The 18,673-nt window shown below is 37.5% G+C and overlaps 1 protein-coding gene across 1 annotated transcript; it reads right to left on the bottom strand.

Moving 5' to 3' along the window:
- Positions 1 to 1,179: 1,179 nt before the first annotated feature.
- LOC122063183 (G-type lectin S-receptor-like serine/threonine-protein kinase At1g11410) lies at positions 1,180 to 1,753 on the bottom strand. Its single transcript, XM_042626891.1, has 2 exons — positions 1,520 to 1,753; positions 1,180 to 1,416 (listed from the first exon to the last, which is right to left on the bottom strand). Exons 1-2 carry the CDS (start codon positions 1,751 to 1,753, stop codon positions 1,180 to 1,182), a joined length of 471 nt encoding a protein of 156 aa, XP_042482825.1.
- Positions 1,754 to 18,673: the final 16,920 nt, after the last annotated feature.

The raw sequence follows: 18,673 nt of genomic DNA on the forward strand, positions 1-18,673 counted from the left end.
TCACATATTATATGATGTTACCATTTTCATTAATGCATTGGGTTTTTAAGATTAAGTTGCAGTCAAACCAAAAATCACATCAATATATGGCACTAATTTGGATTGCAATACACACTTTCTTGTGTTTGTATGTAATTGTTTTTTTTTTTTTTTTTTTTCCCTATTAATGATGACATAACGATATTCCATAGATCTTCAGAGATGAAGCATTGAGATTTGGGGAATGAGCAGTGCATAAGGATTCTACAGGAAGAAGAAGATTGAAAGTTCTTGCGATTGTCCTTCGGCCGATGGAAGCGGTGTTGGCCCAAAGATGGAGTTGGTTGAGTAAGATATTGATGGTTTCTACTTTCTACGGAGGAAGGTTTCTTTTTAAGAGTTCTTTCTATCCAACTCCCTTTTTTTTGTTTTATTATCTTCGGGGAGATGACTTCAGGTGAGTGTGATCTAAGCAGTATAGAGTGCAAACAGGAGAAACGATTAACGCATGATTCTTGAACTGGACGAGCTTAATTCTTTTCTTAGGAATTAGAAGAAGGAAAGAAATGCTTACAATGTCCCAACCACTTTGGTTGTATTTGCTTCAATTTGGTTTCCTCTGAATATTCTCGCCATTCATATTTTGGGGTTCATCTCTTCATCTAATAACACATTGCTAGCTTTCAAATCTCCATGAATGATTCTCAACAAGGAGTCTTGGTGAAGATAAAGGACACCTCGACCAATTCCAACTATAATTTAAAATCGTTTTCTCCAATCAAGCAATGCACTCTTTGTTTTGTTTTATCTGTCCAAGGTTTTACATGAAATGATTAGAAATTAATGATAGCCGTCCATTCAGTTAGCAAATGGTAGTCTACAATATGTGGCTGTATATTTTGTCATAATATAAAGGAAATAGTGGGTTAAAACAAATTTCTTTATTGGGCCTTGATTGGTTAACCACAATTCGTAAGACCAAGTCTGACACCATTGGTTTTATCCTTCCTCCAATGTAGACTTTCATACAATGGGGGTATTTTGCGTAGCTAAAATCTTACTTTCTTGATGATGTTTTATCTTACATGGGAAAAAGTTTTACCTTATCGGTGCCATGTAACGATGGTGACAGCTTATTATCACTAGGTAAAGAGAGATTATTCCTTAAGTTAAAAAAAAAAAAATAATAATAATAATAATTTAAGGTGGTATGGAGAGAAACATACCAAAAATGAAAAAGTCCAAGCTTTTGTTGGGCATGTACTCATAGATTAACATCTTTTCTTCTTCCTCGAGGCTACAAGCAAGGAGCTTAACCAAATTTCTATGTTGAAGTTTGGCAATCAATAGAACTTCAGTTTTAAACTCTTCCATTCCTTGCCCTGAATGACTAGATAATCTTTTATCAGCTATCTTCTTCCCGTTGAACAAGCAACCCTGAAATACAATCAGTAACATATTCAATTGTTACAAACAATGGAACTTAGAATTCATATACGCTAAATGTTAACTGATGATGCAATATGGGAAGAGGTTCCACCTTATAGATAGCACCAAAACCGCCTTCTCCAAGCTTATTATTGGGAGAGAAATTATCGGTGGCAGCTGGAACATCTACTTCAATGAATGGTAATTCAGATTTCGTCTCATTGTTTTCAAGCCCATTCATTCCAGAATATTTTTTATTACATCTTGTACCAGTTTTGAAATCAAATAAGAATGATCGTTGTCTCTGCCGCTTCTTAATGGCCCCTGATTGAGCATAGTTTAACATTATTAGAAGTTGCTTGATACAGTAGTTTCAGAAAATTAACCTTCCATAATGGCATGATTGAACATTAGGAAACTGGGCTTAACTCACTAACTAGCTACAGATGAATCTAACAAAATATTTTTCCACAAAAATAAAATAAAATAAAATATTTAAGAAAATACCCTTTTTTATACAATCTTATCCACATACATGGAATCCACACAAGAACCTTGATCCACTCTCTTTTTTCTTTTACTTTTTCTCTTCTTCAGCAAACCGTACACACATATAGCAAAGAGAAAGAGAAGCAAACTCAAAACAAGAGACACCATAAGAATCGCCAGTTTCCGCTTGTTGTGCAGAAATCCTTTATCTTTTCTTGCTTGTGCAGCAGCTACACAAACATAAAACCACCGTCATGAACTCATCTCATCCACAGGCCAAAATCCCTATCGTAACAACTAAAGAGATGAATAATGGATGTATATATACAAACCTAACTCCACCGCATCCACACGTACGTATAAATCTTGGCCATTGTAACTGAGATATCGAATGTCCGTTAAGTTGTCAAACCAAGTGTATGCCGTATTATCATTATTATTTTACTCAAGGAATATATTAGAAATATAAGACAAGAATACAAAGATGCCCCAAAGGGCTGAATCAATCAAAACTCAATCTCTTACTCCACCTTCGACATTGTCATCAGCAGAGAGGAGGTTGAGACAAGAAACATAGAAACTACAGGTTACGAAAACCGAAACCTTGGTTTTCCAGTTGCATCCCACTCTAAATCATTGAGAGAAAATCTAGGAGGAGCCACCCACTCAGTAGAACTACGAGTTGCAGCAGCATGTTTGGCCAGTCCATCAGCTACAACGTTAATTTCCCATTAGCAACTGTGGATACTCCATCGAATACTACCTAAAAACCCCAAATAACACAGCCATAATTGTTTGTACTTCCATGGGATTGTTTTCTTCACAATACACCATACCATAGTTTTAGAGTCGCATTCTAGATCAATCCTTGTCATGTTAAGAAGTTTGACGACACGAAAAGCTTCAAAGAAGGTAGCTAATTCCGCATCAAAATTTGTGGAGGCACCAACAAAGGATGCAAATCATCTAATTTCCAGCCCATTATGAATAACCCCACCTACGCCTACATAACCTGGGTTACCAAGGGAACAACCATCAATATTTATTTTACAACAGCTAGATGAAGGGCTCACCCAATATATCTCATTGATGAATTTTGGTATAGGACTCGCTCTAGACAGGAGTAAAGAGGCTGATAGCAACAGCTCGTTCAATGTCTTGATAACCACCGAGAAGATACAAGATAGCCCCTGCAGATCATTGAGAATAGCTCTCACCATCAGGCCACTCTACCATGGCTATAGTATATTGTTTTGGGCTATCAATGATTAAACACTTAAATAGTATTCTGATGCGTCGTTGCTCTTGCAAAATTGATGTTTGTCTGGTGGTACAATGTTACGTTGGTCCTATATATCAACGTTTTGTTGCCTCTTTGGTGCTTCCAGAAATTGGTCTCCCTGATTTGGTTGGAAAGTTAAAGAAAACCACCAAAAGCGATTTTGGTGGAAATTATCTCTACTTTTTTTTTGCTAATATTTTATTAATATAATGAATCAAAAAATGAGTGAGAATTCTATAGCTATTATTCCACCTTCGGCATAGCCATCAATAGAATGGCAATCTGACACAATAAAACAGGGGCTTCATCCCAAGATGAGGTTGTCATTGTCTTCGCATCATGCATCGCCAATTTATCAGCCACACAGTTACCCTCTTGATATCAATGTAAAATACACCAAGCAATACCGTTCAGATATCGTTTTAAACTCCAACATCTTTGCTGGGGAATATTTTTATTTTCGACACGTCACCACAGCTTGCAAGTCACATTCGATTAAAATCTTCTTTATATATTCAGAGACTTCACCTGTTGAATTCCACCAAAAAATGCAGCAAATTCAGCAATGAAATTAGTTGTAACAACTTCATAATTTGTAAAGCATCTGACAAGTGCTCCATAGCTATCACACAACACCTCCAACCCCTGTTGGATCAGGATTTTCCAATGAGCATCCATTAATGTTTAATTTGAAAAATCTTTACGGCGACCATCGCCAAACACTTCAATGATGCTACTTGATGACGAACGATTAATTTGAACATGTAACTGCCTTGAAAGAAGTTCTCACACATTCTTCACATTGACTGAAACTAGAGAAGAGAACTCCATTAGATGTTTCATCACTATCCTTACTAGATTCACTTTGACCATGGAGAGGGGGCCGGTGGGAGGGAGAACGAGACAAGTTGGCTCTTCCAATACTGAGAACGAGACCAAAATATTAGAAGTTTAAAAGAGGGGGAGGGGGGGCTGCAAGCCCTGCAGGCATGAATGTTCTTCACCGTTCTCCAAAACATCAAAGATCACGATACTTCATGGAAATCCAACCCGAAATCCAGAACTCAACCTGTGCATAGCCTCTTTTTACTGCCTCCTTGAGGTAGTAGGCTAGCCCATGCAGCTCTTTAGCAATCAGTGACGATAAAACCTCTTGGTGGGTGGGGAGTCTGGATTCTCTATTCATATGTGGGGATAATTTTTCACCCCCAGGTGGATAATTACCAATGATAGCAGAATTCTCCCTTGTTTATAGATGTGTCGTTAGGATGGAAATTCTGCTTCATTGGTAACTATCCATTTTGGGTAAAAAATTCTCTCCCCATATGGGTAGAGGATCCGAACTTCTGGATCTTTGCAACCTACAAGCATTAATAGAGAAAAAGAAGTGTAAAAGGCAGCGTGCCCCTACACATAGACACAGTGTGGGGGCAAAATGACAGCCCCACCCCAAATGAAAGGTGGAAATCCCACCTTTATTGATGTTTCTACTACTGTTCCCATTGGCCTACATGCTGGTAGAGGCTACGCTACTGTTTATGGAATTGCTCCCAATAATAATAATAATAAATAAAGGAAACCAGATCGACATCATTCATTTTCTCAATATTTAAATTGTTTCATGGGTTTACATTAAAATATTATTTTTTGATGATTTTTCTTAGAGGAAATATCACTCTCTTCTCCTGTACTTAGTCGTAATATCATGTTCCCCTAGGTAGTTTGAAAAATACCACTCCCCTCACCTTAATTTGAAAGATTCTATCAACCGTTCCATTTGTGGCTAACAGTATTAAAGAGGCAATTTAAAAGACAATATTACCCTTTAGCCATCTTCAACATAAAAAAAAAAAAAAAATCCCCAAATCGATCTCAGCCCTACGATACAATGCTTCAAACGAATCCCATCTCAGCCTTACGATCATGGCCTAGGGTTTTGAGGAAGCACAGGGCAGTGGCGTTGAGATTATTTCGGCGAAATCAGATTTAGAAGTCTGCAAATTCTGACCACCACCGGCACCATCGAAGTTGTTCACCTATCGGTAAAAATTGGTGCTTGAGGCACAACTTTTGCTGCAGATTCTGCAGGTATTGGTTTTGGAGAATGTTGCTATCTCCTTGCATCGTCTCAAAGAGCACTTGGGTTTTTCCTTCTTTGATGGGTCGCAGTTGCGAGAGGTCTCTCCAACACCACCTTCTTGTCTTCCTCGTTGTTACTCGTCATCTCTATCAATATGGAGTAGATTTCGCGGACCACTAGTTTCCTGCTCTCATGATCAGATTTTGGGCACTCGTAGGACTTAACAGATCTATGATCCAAACAGAATACTTGTGTACAATACATGCACAACCCCCAATTTAACACAAAATTTAAAACGAAATTTTCAATGAAGCAATCTATTGAGTTCTTATATTCCTGGGTTTGAAATTGAATTACCTTTCGACATCCGTCACACTTGAATGGGAGAAAATTAAGTTAATGGCAATCTACATGTTGACAATGTATTCACAAATCTGGATTGCTTTCGTTCCTTAGGCCATGATGATGATGATGATGTTAGGTGTATTATAGCTTTCTATTGAAGTAATTTCTCGCTCAATATGTCTATATCACTGGTTGGGTTGATTGATTGATGAATGCAGAAGATATCCGAATGAGAAGTTGAGATCTCTTGAGAAGAAAGGTAAGGATGATAAGATTTTCCTCCGTGTCATGGCTCTCGTACAGGAAGACTCTTGCAGCGCTATAAAGATGCCACTGGCTTATCGTTGGGTACGGATTGTCTCTTCCCCTTGCATTTGAAGGAAAATCACCATGGCATTTTTGAAGGGAGAAAATTTTGGAAATGAGTCTGCTTGAATTTGGCCAAATGTGTTTGCCCATTCAAATTTGTTTTGAATTTTCTCATCCTAAACATCTCAAAAGTTCTACAAATTTCCCTGTAATTTCTTAGTCTCTTTTCTCAGATCTGTCCAAGGTTTATTGAGAGAGTTATTGAGAGAGAAAGTCTCTGGAGATCCACCGGAAATTTTTTTTATTTGGTCCTAGAAAGGTCTTTGCAGATCCACTGTTGGTCAGATATGTGTCTCCAACGAATTATAGTTGACCACTGGAGAATGCTTAAACTAAAAATATGAATAAAGGGCAATCCTGGAATCTCACATCATATAAGGATATTTTGTTCAAGAAGATGAATAAAGGATAATCCTGAAATCTCACATCATATAAAGGTAGTTTGGGGATTATAAAGAATAAGATAAGGCTGATGTCATCATTAATTACTCTTTCCAACGGACAAGAACAGTAGATAGAGTCTTTCAAATTAAGGGTAGGGGAGTGATATTTCCTCTCTTTCTTAAGTCTATGGTGGCCCATTGCGACCAGACAATAGAGGGAGAGAGAGAGTGGTCGGGCCTAGCCGGGCCTATGTCCTCGGACTATACCTACCTATTTAAGAAATAAGTCGGTCTCTGTCGGTATCGTGTCTGGCTCGGTTGGTTTCCGGGGTTTAATCTTGCTTCTCCTATTGGGCTATAATCGGGCCTTTGACGGGATAATGTACCAATAAAGCTTTAAATGAGCCTTAAACAGTCTTTACTTTTCTTAGTTTTAAAATACTTTAACTTATTTTATTCAATCATCATAAATTTTGAATATATATTACACTTAATTATAGTCAATAATTGATAAAAATATCAATATATACCCTATTCTATCCCAAAAAAAATTCAAAATACCTATATAAACGGTTGGGCTAAACGTGTTGGGCCGATCGGGTGGCACATCGAGCATGATACATTTATCAATCGGGCTGGTCCAAGACAGGCCATAAATGTGTCGGGCTCGATCGAGCCTACTAGTGTGGGCTTGGAATTGACACCCACCTGTGAAGAAAAACTGTATTTTTTTTTTTTTTATTGAAAACCAAAACCGTGGACTAATTCTGTCATAGATAAGGCGCATAGTTCCGTCACTTTTTGAGCTTAGGTTATTTCCATTTCTTCACCCACAAAATAAAAAAAAAAAAAAAGTATTTGCGTAACGGTATTATGGGCGCTTAAGCCAATATCCTTAATGTTTAAACACTTAAAGTCTTATTACATAATACTATTCCGGGCGCTTAAGCCCATATTCTTTGGTTAATACTAAGGGCCTATGATTGTCTTAAGCTTTGGGCTTACTGTATAAATCCATTTTGCTCGTAAGGCCTCTCATATTTTTACATTAAATTTAACAGCTTTGATTGTATGTTTTAACCAATTTATTATTCTGTTTACTGGCAAGCCTTTGATTTGTTCTTTTATATTATTAGGGTAATTTACAATGCCACCCCTTACAGAATGTCAGTTTTATAGGAACACCCCATGTTTAATACCAAATTGTATTCAAACCCGCTGCTGTCAGTCTCCGTTAAGTGATGTTATGAAATGATTCTTTAGCCCTTATGAGTAAAAGACTAATATTAGGGGTGTCAACCGGTCGGGCCGGTTCGGTTTTGGTCAGGCTTGGTCGGGCTTGAAGACTTTCAAAGGTTGCACCGTATCCGCCCATTTAACTAATCGGGCTTAATTATTGAGGGCATAGTACATTTTATATTCGGTCGATCGGCCTCGGGCTATAATTGAGCTACCTTAATCGGGCTTTAGTTGGGCCTTAATCGGGCTACGGACATGTTTAATGTTAAACGGACTTTAATCGATTTTTAAACGGGCTTGCTTTAAAATGTGCTCTTATATTCCAGCCCACTCATGCAAACCCCAAAAAATGACAATAAATCAATAAATGATACCAAATATAACCATTATTTAAAATGTGAACATGTCTTTACTTTTAGTTTTTACTCTTTAATTTGGGGGGTAAAATAGGTATTCTACAATCATTAAAGGGTCGGGCCAGGCTGGTGCACCATAGGCCGGTCTCGATCGGGTGTTATTCGATCGGTCTTGATCGGGCGCCCAAAGGTCCAAGTCGCAAAACCGAGACCGACCTTTTGTAAACGTGCTGGGCTCAAGCCCAACACATTTAATAAATAGTCCGGGCTGGGTCAGTCTATAAACAGTTGATCTTGGTCGATTTAGTCAGGTCGGGCCACGAATTGACACCCCTAGCTAATATGTAACCCATTTTCATTATCCCAAAAATACCCCTATTTCTCACACTACTCTGCCATTTCATTCTTTCCTTCTCCCCTTCTTTTCTCATCTCCTTCTCTCCTTCTCTCCATACCTGTGAGTTTAACACCATCTTGTTGGAGTTTTAAGTTTCAAAACAACTAGTATTTTCCTTTGTTCAAATTCTTTAGTATTAGTATAAGCATGTGAGTTAAAGTTGACTATACATGCACTTACTTATCAATTCATGTATAGTGTAAATTAAGGGACACACTCATACATGTATATCATGCAAATGACACACCTATACGTATGGATACATACAAGGAACACATCTATATGTACATACATTGACACCTATAGAGAATAGGTGCACCATTTGTATGAAGGGACACATACCTGTACATACAGGTACCTGTAGACGTATAGGTACACCTGTTCACGTACAAGTACGTTTGGGTCTATAAATACTCACTGCCTACATGCTAGAAATTCATAACAAATCCAGAGAATCATATCTGCGTTTGTCTTGTACACTCATAATAAATACATTCAGTATCGTATTCCATTCTGTTTCTTCTTCTCTTCTCCCTTTCTTTGAGTTTTTTAGTATAATTTACAGACTCTCTATATTAATCACACTTAGGAATGCAACTTTTGTGATTAGGGGGTGATTTTATCTTGGAGGTAAAAGAGCAGGTCGACCCTTTATACACAAATTAGGGGCTCTTTAACACCTTAAGGAAAGTATCTTATATGACTTCACCCTTTTGCACTTGCATGCGGAACTTTCTGTTGCTTCAATTGCTATACTCAATACAAGGACTACATCTTGAAGGTTAGTATAACATTTACATTCATTTCAGAAAAATCTGTCATTGCCTCTTTAATATTCTGAGAACAACACATCCGTTCCAAACGAGTTCAGCTCCAACAGTTGCCAATGAGTACTGCTCCTTCCGTTACTAACAAAAGTGCTCCATCCATCATTGCCATCTTAGATCCCTGTGAACAGCTCCAAATATAGAAGGTTTGGTTTTCTTAAGTCGCCATGGACTGCTCCAAATGGCTGCCATTAATGACGTCGACCACCCTTCAGCCTATTTGGGTCTCCTCATCTACTCCTTCAATTGCAAGAATTTCACATCTATTGAAACCCATTTGTATTGTCACAATGTGCACAGACGCATCGCAATCATTTCATCTCTTTTTTTTTTTTCCTTAAGTTGTTTCATTGTTTCTTTCTGTCTCTATGAGAGACCACAGTCTTATCATCGTCTCCTAGCTTTTTCTGGTAACCAAAAAGAAAAAAAACGTCGCCAACCTTTATCTATTTCGCTGGCAGAAGTGCTCCTTCCCTCTTTTTTTTTTTTTTTTTTTCCTGCAAATTGTCTTCCCATTGCAATTCACTGCTAATTTGCAGTCACACCCTCACACGTCACTGGAAGGGGTTCGTAGTCACCGCTGGTCTGTACTAAGGTAAGTTCTTCTTCTCCAATTCACTGAGCGTGAATCGTAATCCGTTAGAACTGAGAGTGAGTTAGGGATGGATCGATTTGGGTACTGTAACTATCATAGGGTAATTTCAGTACTTCATAATTTTTAAGGGTAAAATGGTTATTATAAAAAATTAAAAATAAAACAAACTGCTGATGTCAGCATTTGAGATATATTATGTAACAGAGATTGATGGTAGGGGATCCAAACGTAATTTGATATTATACAGGGGGTGTTCCTATAATACTGACATTCTATAGGGGGTTGCAATGTAAATTACCCATATTATTATACACTTGTTAAAAAAAATGAGCAGCCCATATATTCATTTGAGACGAATACATTTATGATCACTTGGGATCATTAATATAACTATTTTTCTCATTTAGTTGTTGGGAATTATATTTTATTTATGGGAAAAGGACAAAAATCAGATATTGGTAGCACCCTTAAACACATTGAATTTTGGATTGCAAATGGAATTATTCACTCTAATCAAGAGAACCATGTGACATCTAACTCAGACTCCATCATCACACCCACACCATTAACACCAAGTACAATCGCTTTCATCATTACAAGTGTCATGGACAAACAGAAAACTATGTCTGCATGGGCAATTGCTTTTATTTCCCAAAACAAAAGTATCTTATGTGAAGCAAACTATGTTTTGACAGGCAAATGTGGTGAGGCGAAGGCTCTGGGTCTTCTCAAGGGGCTAAAATGGGCAAGGACCAAAAGGTGGAATGTGGATGCAGTGTGGAGTGACACAGAAGACCTAAAGCTGTTTTTTGATAAACAATTTGAAAAACTTTTAACCTTATGGCCAAAGACTTTAGTTATGCTAAGCTGTGAGTTGGACCAGCATCCTGCTCCTCTTTTTGTATTATAAATAGATAGGCTATTATGTCCACGTGGGAAGATTGGCCACAAATGGTGGTATTGAAACTGGGACATCGACTCATAACAGGGAGAACGAAATGTCACTTCGAGACGGGGTAACTATACTCTGCATATTTCATCTGTGTTCTATTTTTCTTTCAGTTTTCTTTTGTGTGGCTCTTAGCATTATTCTTTCTTAGTATCATTTTAGCCAACGTTATTTAAGAAGACAACTCATACCTAGGTAGCTGTCGTTCCTTTCTCCCTAGCACTTGGTCTTTAATTGGGTATTTTATGAGCTTCGGTTTTGGCGACCATTTCCTATGATACGCTCTTTTCTATGTATAGTTTGTTTGAATGCGGTTTTCTCTGTATAGATTTCATAAATTCTGAAGTCTTGTTGTACAGGTTTTGTTTGGTTAACACTTATCCATCTTTCTATCTTTTCGGTCTGGTTTGTTTGTTTGTCTTTACAATGCTAATTCTCAGCTGGAATGTTAGGGGGCTCCATTCTTCTTTAACTAAGAAAACACTTTCTTCCCATCTCAAAAAGTATAAACCTGATATTGTATTTTTATGTGAAACCAAAGTGATGGACCACTCTTGTTTTTTACCTTTCTCAACGCTCAACTCTTACAACACATATTTCTTTATTAATAGTATGGGTTCTTCTGGGAGAAAAGGCAGATTCTGGACCCTTGTTTCCCATGATATTACCACACATTCGGTTGTCTATGGGTTGTTTTTTTATATTCATCCACTTTACCCCATCTTCTTCCTTTTCATTTTCTTGGGGCTTAGTATGTTTATATGGCTCCCCTCAAAGCATCACTCGAAGAGAAGGCTGGTATGAATTGTTCTCTGTTTTATCTTCCTTCTCCGACCCTATTTTGATGATGGGAGACTTTAATGAGATTACTTCTCAGTCCCAAAAATCGGGAGGAATACCCTTTACACACTCACCCTCTTCCACTGTGTTCTCAGACTTTGTCTCAACTTTTCACTTTGAGGAAATCCTTCTGTTTGGAAATCCATTCACTTGGTCTAACAAACAAAGACCATCGAACCTTGTCAAAGAATCCCTTGATCGGGCTTATGCCAATCCGGAATGGTTGTCAATATGCCCCAATGCTCAATTGTCCAAATTACCATCTGTTGGCTCTGACCATAATCCAATCCTTCTTACCACTCATCCATCCATACGACGTTTCAAAAAACTCTTTCATTACTAGCATGCATGGTTCAATCATCCTGAGTTCATCCCTTTCTGCTTTCAACTTTGGCCTTCACTCGATAATTCCTCTTTACCCACTAAATTAACTGATTTCAGTAGAATGTTACTCAAATGGAATGTGGAGGTGTTCAGACGTATTAATCAACTTAAGGACCATATTTTATCGAGGCTTTTGACTCTTGAAAACTCATATAGTGTTGAACCATCTAAGTTCTCAACTTTATCTTCTAGATTTCAATGGATCCATGATGCCGAGGAATGCTTCTGGCTCCAAAAATCTCGACAGTCCTATTTCTCTAAAGGAGACAGAAATACGAGGTTCTTTCACACCATGGCTAAAGTTTATCAACATCGAAGGAAAATTGATTCTATCATCACACCTGCTGGAACTTGTTTAACGGACCCCCTTCTAATTGCAGCTGAATTTGCCTCTTTCTTATCTGAACTCTTCACAACCTCTAATCCATTGGACCCATCTTTTATTGAATGCCTCTTCAACCCTCTCCCATCTCTTGACCCCTTTGCACTCACTGCTTCCCCATCTGAGACTGAAATTAAAAATATTGTTTTTTCTTTTGGAGCCTTTAAAGCCCCTGGGCCAGATGATTTTCAGGCTGTCTTCTTTCAAAAGTTTTGGAATCTAGTTAGATCCGATGTCTGTCGCTTTGTACAACAATTCTTCTCTACAGGCCTCCTTCCATCTGGAACCAACCATACCCTTATTTGCCTATTCCCCAAGACTGAATCTGCCAGTAAGGTCACTGATTTCAGACCCATCAGCTTGTGCAATGTGTCCTATAAGATAATTGCAAAGATTCTTGCCTCAAGAATTAAACCTCTTTTAGACCATTTTATCTCCCCATGCCAGTCTGCATTTGTCCGAGGGCGACAGATTACTGATAATGTGTTTATTGCTCAGGAAATCTTTCACTTTCTTAAAAAGAAAAAAAGATAAATTAGGTTTTGTGGCTGTTAAACTTGACATGGCCAAAGCTTATGATAAGTTAGAATGGAATTTCCTGTTGGCTATTTTTAACTTTTTAGGTTTTGGCCTGGGGTGGGAAAACCTCATAAAAACCCTCATTTCTTCCCCAACGTTTTCTATTAAACTCAATGGTTCTGCCTTTAATTTTTTCAAATCATCTAGGGGCATCAGGCAAGGTTGTCCTTTGAGCCCTTTTTTGTTCATTGTTGCCATGGAAGGCCTATCTCGTTTGCTTTGTACTTATAGGGATCTTAATCTCTTTAGAGGTATTAAGATTTCTAGACAGGCCCCTGAGATCTCTTATTTATTCTTTTCTGATGACACATTTAGTTTTTGCAGATCCACTCATGAGGATTTGTCCACTATTAAGTGTATTATTGATCTTTTTAATGACTAATCTGGTCTTTTGATAAATTTCTCAAAAAGTTGCTTGGCCTTTAGTGCTAATGTGTCGCCAGCAGAAAAAGTGGTGTTGTGTCAATCTATGGGAATCTAGGAAATGTCTCTTGATACAGGTTATTTGGGTATGCCCTTGTATCACCGCAGGGCTAGATCGACCAACTTCAATAATTTGGTTCGTAGCGTGGAACAAAAACTGAACACTTGGAAGGCTAAATTGTTAACCTTTGCGAGTAGAACCACTCTTATCCAATCAGCTTTATCTTCTACTCCATCGTATTTAATGTCTTGCTTTGCACTACCTAAAGTTACTTGCAGGAAGCTTGATTCGATTTACTCACATTTTTGGAATGGTGACTCCCCTTCACAAAAACGGGCACACTTGATTGAGTGGAAGAAGATTTGCCTACCTAAAAGGATGGGAGGTTTGGGATTACGTGACTCTGAAACTCAGAACAAATCCCTCCTTCTCAAACAAGGATGGCAACTTTTTACCAACCCTCAAAGTCTATGGGCCCGCATGCTCAAAGCTAAGTATTTCCACAACAGATCTATTTTTGACCCCATACTCTTAAATCTAGGGGATCCACTTGTTGGAATGCCATTGTAAGTGTTCTCCCTACCTTAAAGCACATGATTTATCGAAGAGTGGGTAATGGGACTAATACTTTTGTATGGCATGATCCTTGGATTTTTAATTCTGAAACTAATCGTGTCTTAACTCTAACACACCAGGCAAATTCTTCTCAAATTGAAAATGTTAGTGCCTTGTTGGTAGGTCATCAATGGAATACAACCTTATTATCTTCTATTTTTCCTATCCATATAGCAAGGTTGATTTCCAAGCTTCCTATAGCTCCTAATACTGATAAATGGTGGTGTCATGTATCAAAGAAAGGGGTACTAACTACAAAGATAGTTGCTTAATTCCTTACAAATTGTTTGCATACTAATACACGTGGGTGTTCTAACAGGTGTTCTTGTTTGTCTCTATGCTCTCAATGGTGGCGATTTTTTTGGAAACTCAAAATTCACCCCAAATTTAAGTTGTTCTTTTGGAGATTGGCTATGGAAGGACTCCCCTTTAAAGAGACTTTGCACAAATTGATGGATTTAGACACCACTTGTGACCTTTGTCATAGGGAACAGGAAAACACTCAACATGTTTTCCTTACCTGTGATTTCATGAAAAGGATCTGGGCAATGGGTCCCTTGGGTTTAAGAGTAGAGTTCTTCTGATTTTCATCTTTCAATGCTTTAATAATGTATCTATTTAATTCGGGTACAATTCCTAAGGCTGATTTAGTCAGGTTCTTTACCGGTTTTATCATAACTTGTTATTTTCTATGGAAGCATAGGAACATGGTTTCTATAACTTCAAAATCCCCGGATCCTATTCTTGTAATAAACCAAGTACACAAATGGTTTTCTTTACATTTGGGACTGCCATCTACTGCCCATTCAATGATTGTTAGGGAACCAATACTTCCCAATTTACCTCAACAAAATGTTTTTTAAATGAACATGTTCTGGTCGTAACTGCAATGTCAAACTGGACTCTCAACATCTCAGGATGGGCAACTGCCCTTTGTACTCAAAATATTTGCTTATTTTTAATTGCAAATTTTCCAATGACAGGAAAGGCTTTTGAGGGAGGAGCCTAGGGAGTACTACATGGCATTGGAGAATCTATAAAGCAAGGAAGAGACGTGGACAGAATTTGGACTGATCTGGAAGAACTTGAACATCTAATGAAGCCGAACCGTTTTTTAAAGTGGCCATGGACCACATTATCAAGTAGAATTGAACTGGACATTTACCTCTCTAAACCTACCTTTTGTATAAAAAATGATGACCTTGTCCAACTTGTTAAGAGGTTTGCATATAAGGCTATGGACTGTAGAACTAGGATCTCATATGAGAACTTATCTATTAGCAGTTTGATTAATATGTAATGTTCTTGGTTTTCTTCGAATAAAAAAAAAATGGAATATTCTCCTCATGATTCATTTACTCCTTTACAATATATATTAAAAAAAGGGTTAAATTACAAAAGTTTGCTTTCGTGCGTGATTATGACAAATCTAGACCTCCATATTTATACTGTTTGAGGAATCGGATTGGTATATCGGTGGGTCAGTAGACTCGGTACAGATAAAACGTTAAAATAATAATAATAATAATTAAATCTAAGGGTATTTCTATCTGATCCGGATCGAATCAGTATCGACATTTATTGAATTGGTATGTTTTTGTATCATATGACTCTTTGTAGCTGGTTTTTATCTTCTTTTAACTTGTCTGTCCCAATCCCAATTCCAGGTATCAAGTACTTAGTGAATCCTTTCAACTCCAGCAATTTTTTTTTTTTTTTGTTCATTGAGTTTCATCTGGACTAACTTCTAGAATGAGTAATTCTAATTAATTTTTTTAAACTATAGTTGCAATATACTTCATGAAAATTGGAACAAATTAGACCCTAGTTTAATTGTATTAGATGGAATTTAGAGTAATTAAGTATCCCTAAAACCACATGGTATGTTGCGCCATCTTCATTTTTGTCAGAATTTAAATTTTATTTGGATGAGTTCTTCGATTTCCTCTTGATTGCGTATAATCTTGTTCTTCGGATTTCCCTTCCCTATTTGGTGCACCATTGTTATTTTTAATTATGAAAACCTAGCAATTGATATGAAAATATTGTTTTACTATAAGTGCCCTCTAGATTAATTAGTTCTTCAATCCTAGTTGCATCATTATATTGATCTTTGTGAAATAATATGATGCAATGTTACCACTTGAAAAAGGAGTTGGAGAGGATCCAAACCTACTCAAAGGAGATATCTAGACCTGCAGAGTATTTTACTCTGGACCCCACCTTAAATATGACAGGGAAAAATATCTAGATTTGAGCTAAGTATAGAGAAGGTAATATGGAATTGACTCTCATAATGTTTCTAGAAAATAATAATTCTGATGTTAATACTAAGAAGATTTTTTTTTTTTTTAAACTGTTGGTAATACATTCATGGATCATGCATGATAAAATAGTTGATTTTATTGAACCAATGTTATAGGCTACAGATTACCATTTCATCTTTCAATTGAAAATATTTTGGTATAAGACACAGACACACACACACACACACACATATCGTTTTTGGGCTGGGCTTATTGAAAAGTTCACTAATTTCTAGGGTCTCCTTTAAGTTCTTAAGGCTTGTTATATGGGAAGCCCAAAATCTCACCCACCTTATATAAGGGCCGGCTTAATTGTTAACCGTTGAGTTTGGCCTCAAATCTAATACTAATTTGTTTCACTTTTGGCTCGAAAGGTTTACTTGGACATTCAACCTAGTTAACTGCTAACTCTGATCATGATTGGTTTGATCCCTTTTCTGTTTGGGCTGAGAGTGAACCATTCTAGTCTAGTTCGAAAGTAAATTGGTTTTGATCTTGTAATTGTTTACATAATTAGTTTCTACTTGTAAAAATTGTTCGTGATTTCTTCTGTGCGTGGATGCTAGTCATTCTAAGCGCAAGATTTTACTAACTATTTTTTTTTTTTTTTTGTTGAAATCTAACTATTCATGATCTTGAAATTTTGATGTGTCATTGGAATTTTTAGAATGCATAAACTGTAATATATTTTATTATTATTCTAATGAATTTGAGTCTTTGATTCTAATTTATTTCCAGATTGTCATCAAGAAAGAGGTTGAGGTAGAGAAGGAGAGACAAAATTGGGGTTAGGATAGTTATAAATGGGAGATAAAATCGGAAGAATTTTAGCTAGGCCGTGCGAGAGGGAAAAAATCGAGGGGCTAGGATAGTTATTAGTGGGAGAGAAAATCAAGAGAAGTCATGCTAGGTAGTGTGAGAGGGATCAAGAGAAGATAGAAATTTGAGAAAGGGGTAGAGCGCAAAGAAGGAGAAAAAATCGAGGGATGGGTAGTTATTATCGGGAGAGAAAATGGGAGAATTTTTTCTTTGTTGTGCGAGAAAGATCGTGGGTGAAAAAATCTGGTGCTAGGATAGTTATTAGTGGGAGAGAAAATTGTGAGAATTTTTGCTAGGTCTTGTGAGAGGGAGAGAAAACCGGTGGCCGGGATAGTTATTAGTTGGAAAGGAAATGGGGAGAAGTCATGCAAGGTCATGCAAGAGTGATCGAGAGAATAAAGAGAGATTCGAGAACGGGTTGAAGGTAGAGGATAAATCAAGAGCTGGGATAGTTATTAGTGGGAGAGAAAATCGAGAGATTTTTTGCAAGGCCATGCAAGAGATAGATAGATAGATAGATAGAGAGAGAGAGAGAGAGAGAGAGAGAGAGAGAGAGAGAGAGAGAGAGAATTGGGTGCTAGGATAGTTATTAGTGAAGAGAAATCGATGGGCTGGGATAGTTGTTAATGGGAGTGAAAATCGGGAGAAGTCATGCAAGTCGTGCAAGAGAGATCGAAAGAAGAGATAAAGATTCATGAAGGGGGTTGGGGCTAGAGAAGGAGAGAGAAATTCAGGGGCTGGGTTAGTAATTAGTGGGAGAGAAAATCAGAAGAATTTTTTCTATGCCTTGCGAGAGAGATAGTGGGTGGAAAAATTGGGTGTTCGGATAGTTATTAGTTGAAAAAGAAATGGGGAGAAGTTATGCTAGGTCATGCGAGATAAATCGAGAGAACAAAGAGAGTTTTGGGAATGCGCTGGGCTTAGAGGATAAATCGGGAGCTGGGATAGTTATTATTGGGAGAGAAAATCGGTAGTTTTTTGTTAGGTCGTGTGAAGGAGATTGAGGGAGAAAGAAAATTGGGTGCTAGTAAAGTTATTAGTGGATAAAAAAACATGAGAATTTTTTTTAAGTCGTGCAAGGGAAAAAAATCAAGGATTGGGATAGTTATTAAAGGGAGAGAAAATCATGGGAAGTCATGATAGGTCATGCGAGGGAAGAGAGATAGATACAAGAAAGGGGTTCGGGGTAGAGAAGGAGAGAGAAATTTAGGGGCTGGGCTAATTATTAGTGGGAGAGAAAATCAAAGAATTTTTGCTAGGTCGTGTGAGAAGGAGAGAAAACCGGGGTCTGGGATGGTTATTAGTGGGAGGAAAATCGGGAGAAGTTATAAAGGGTCATGCAAGAGAGATCGATGGAAGGGAAAAATCAGTAGAACTTTAGATAGGTCATTCAAGAGGGTGAAAATCAGGGGCCCAGAATAGTTATTAGTGGGAGAAAAAATTGGGAGAAGTTATGGTAGGCCATGCAAGAGAAATTTGAGAAAAGGATCGAGGGTTAAGAAGAAGAAGAAAAAAATCAGGAGTTAGAAAAATTATTAGTGGGAGAGAAATTGGGAGAATTGTTTTTAGGCAGTGAGAGAGATCGAGGGAGAGAAAATAGGGCTAG

Source organism: Macadamia integrifolia, unplaced genomic scaffold, assembly GCF_013358625.1.
Source record: "Macadamia integrifolia cultivar HAES 741 unplaced genomic scaffold, SCU_Mint_v3 scaffold1238, whole genome shotgun sequence".
Taxonomy (NCBI): Eukaryota; Viridiplantae; Streptophyta; class Magnoliopsida; order Proteales; family Proteaceae; genus Macadamia; species Macadamia integrifolia.

Coding starts and splice junctions, on each gene's coding strand:
- LOC122063183 (XM_042626891.1), bottom strand. CDS start 1,753: ATGTTAAACTATGCTCAATCAGGGGCCATTAAGAAGCGGCAGAGACAA. Junction 1,417..1,519: donor GTTTTGGTGCTATCTATAAG/GTGGAACCTCTT, acceptor ATTGTATTTCAG/GGTTGCTTGTTCAACGGGAA.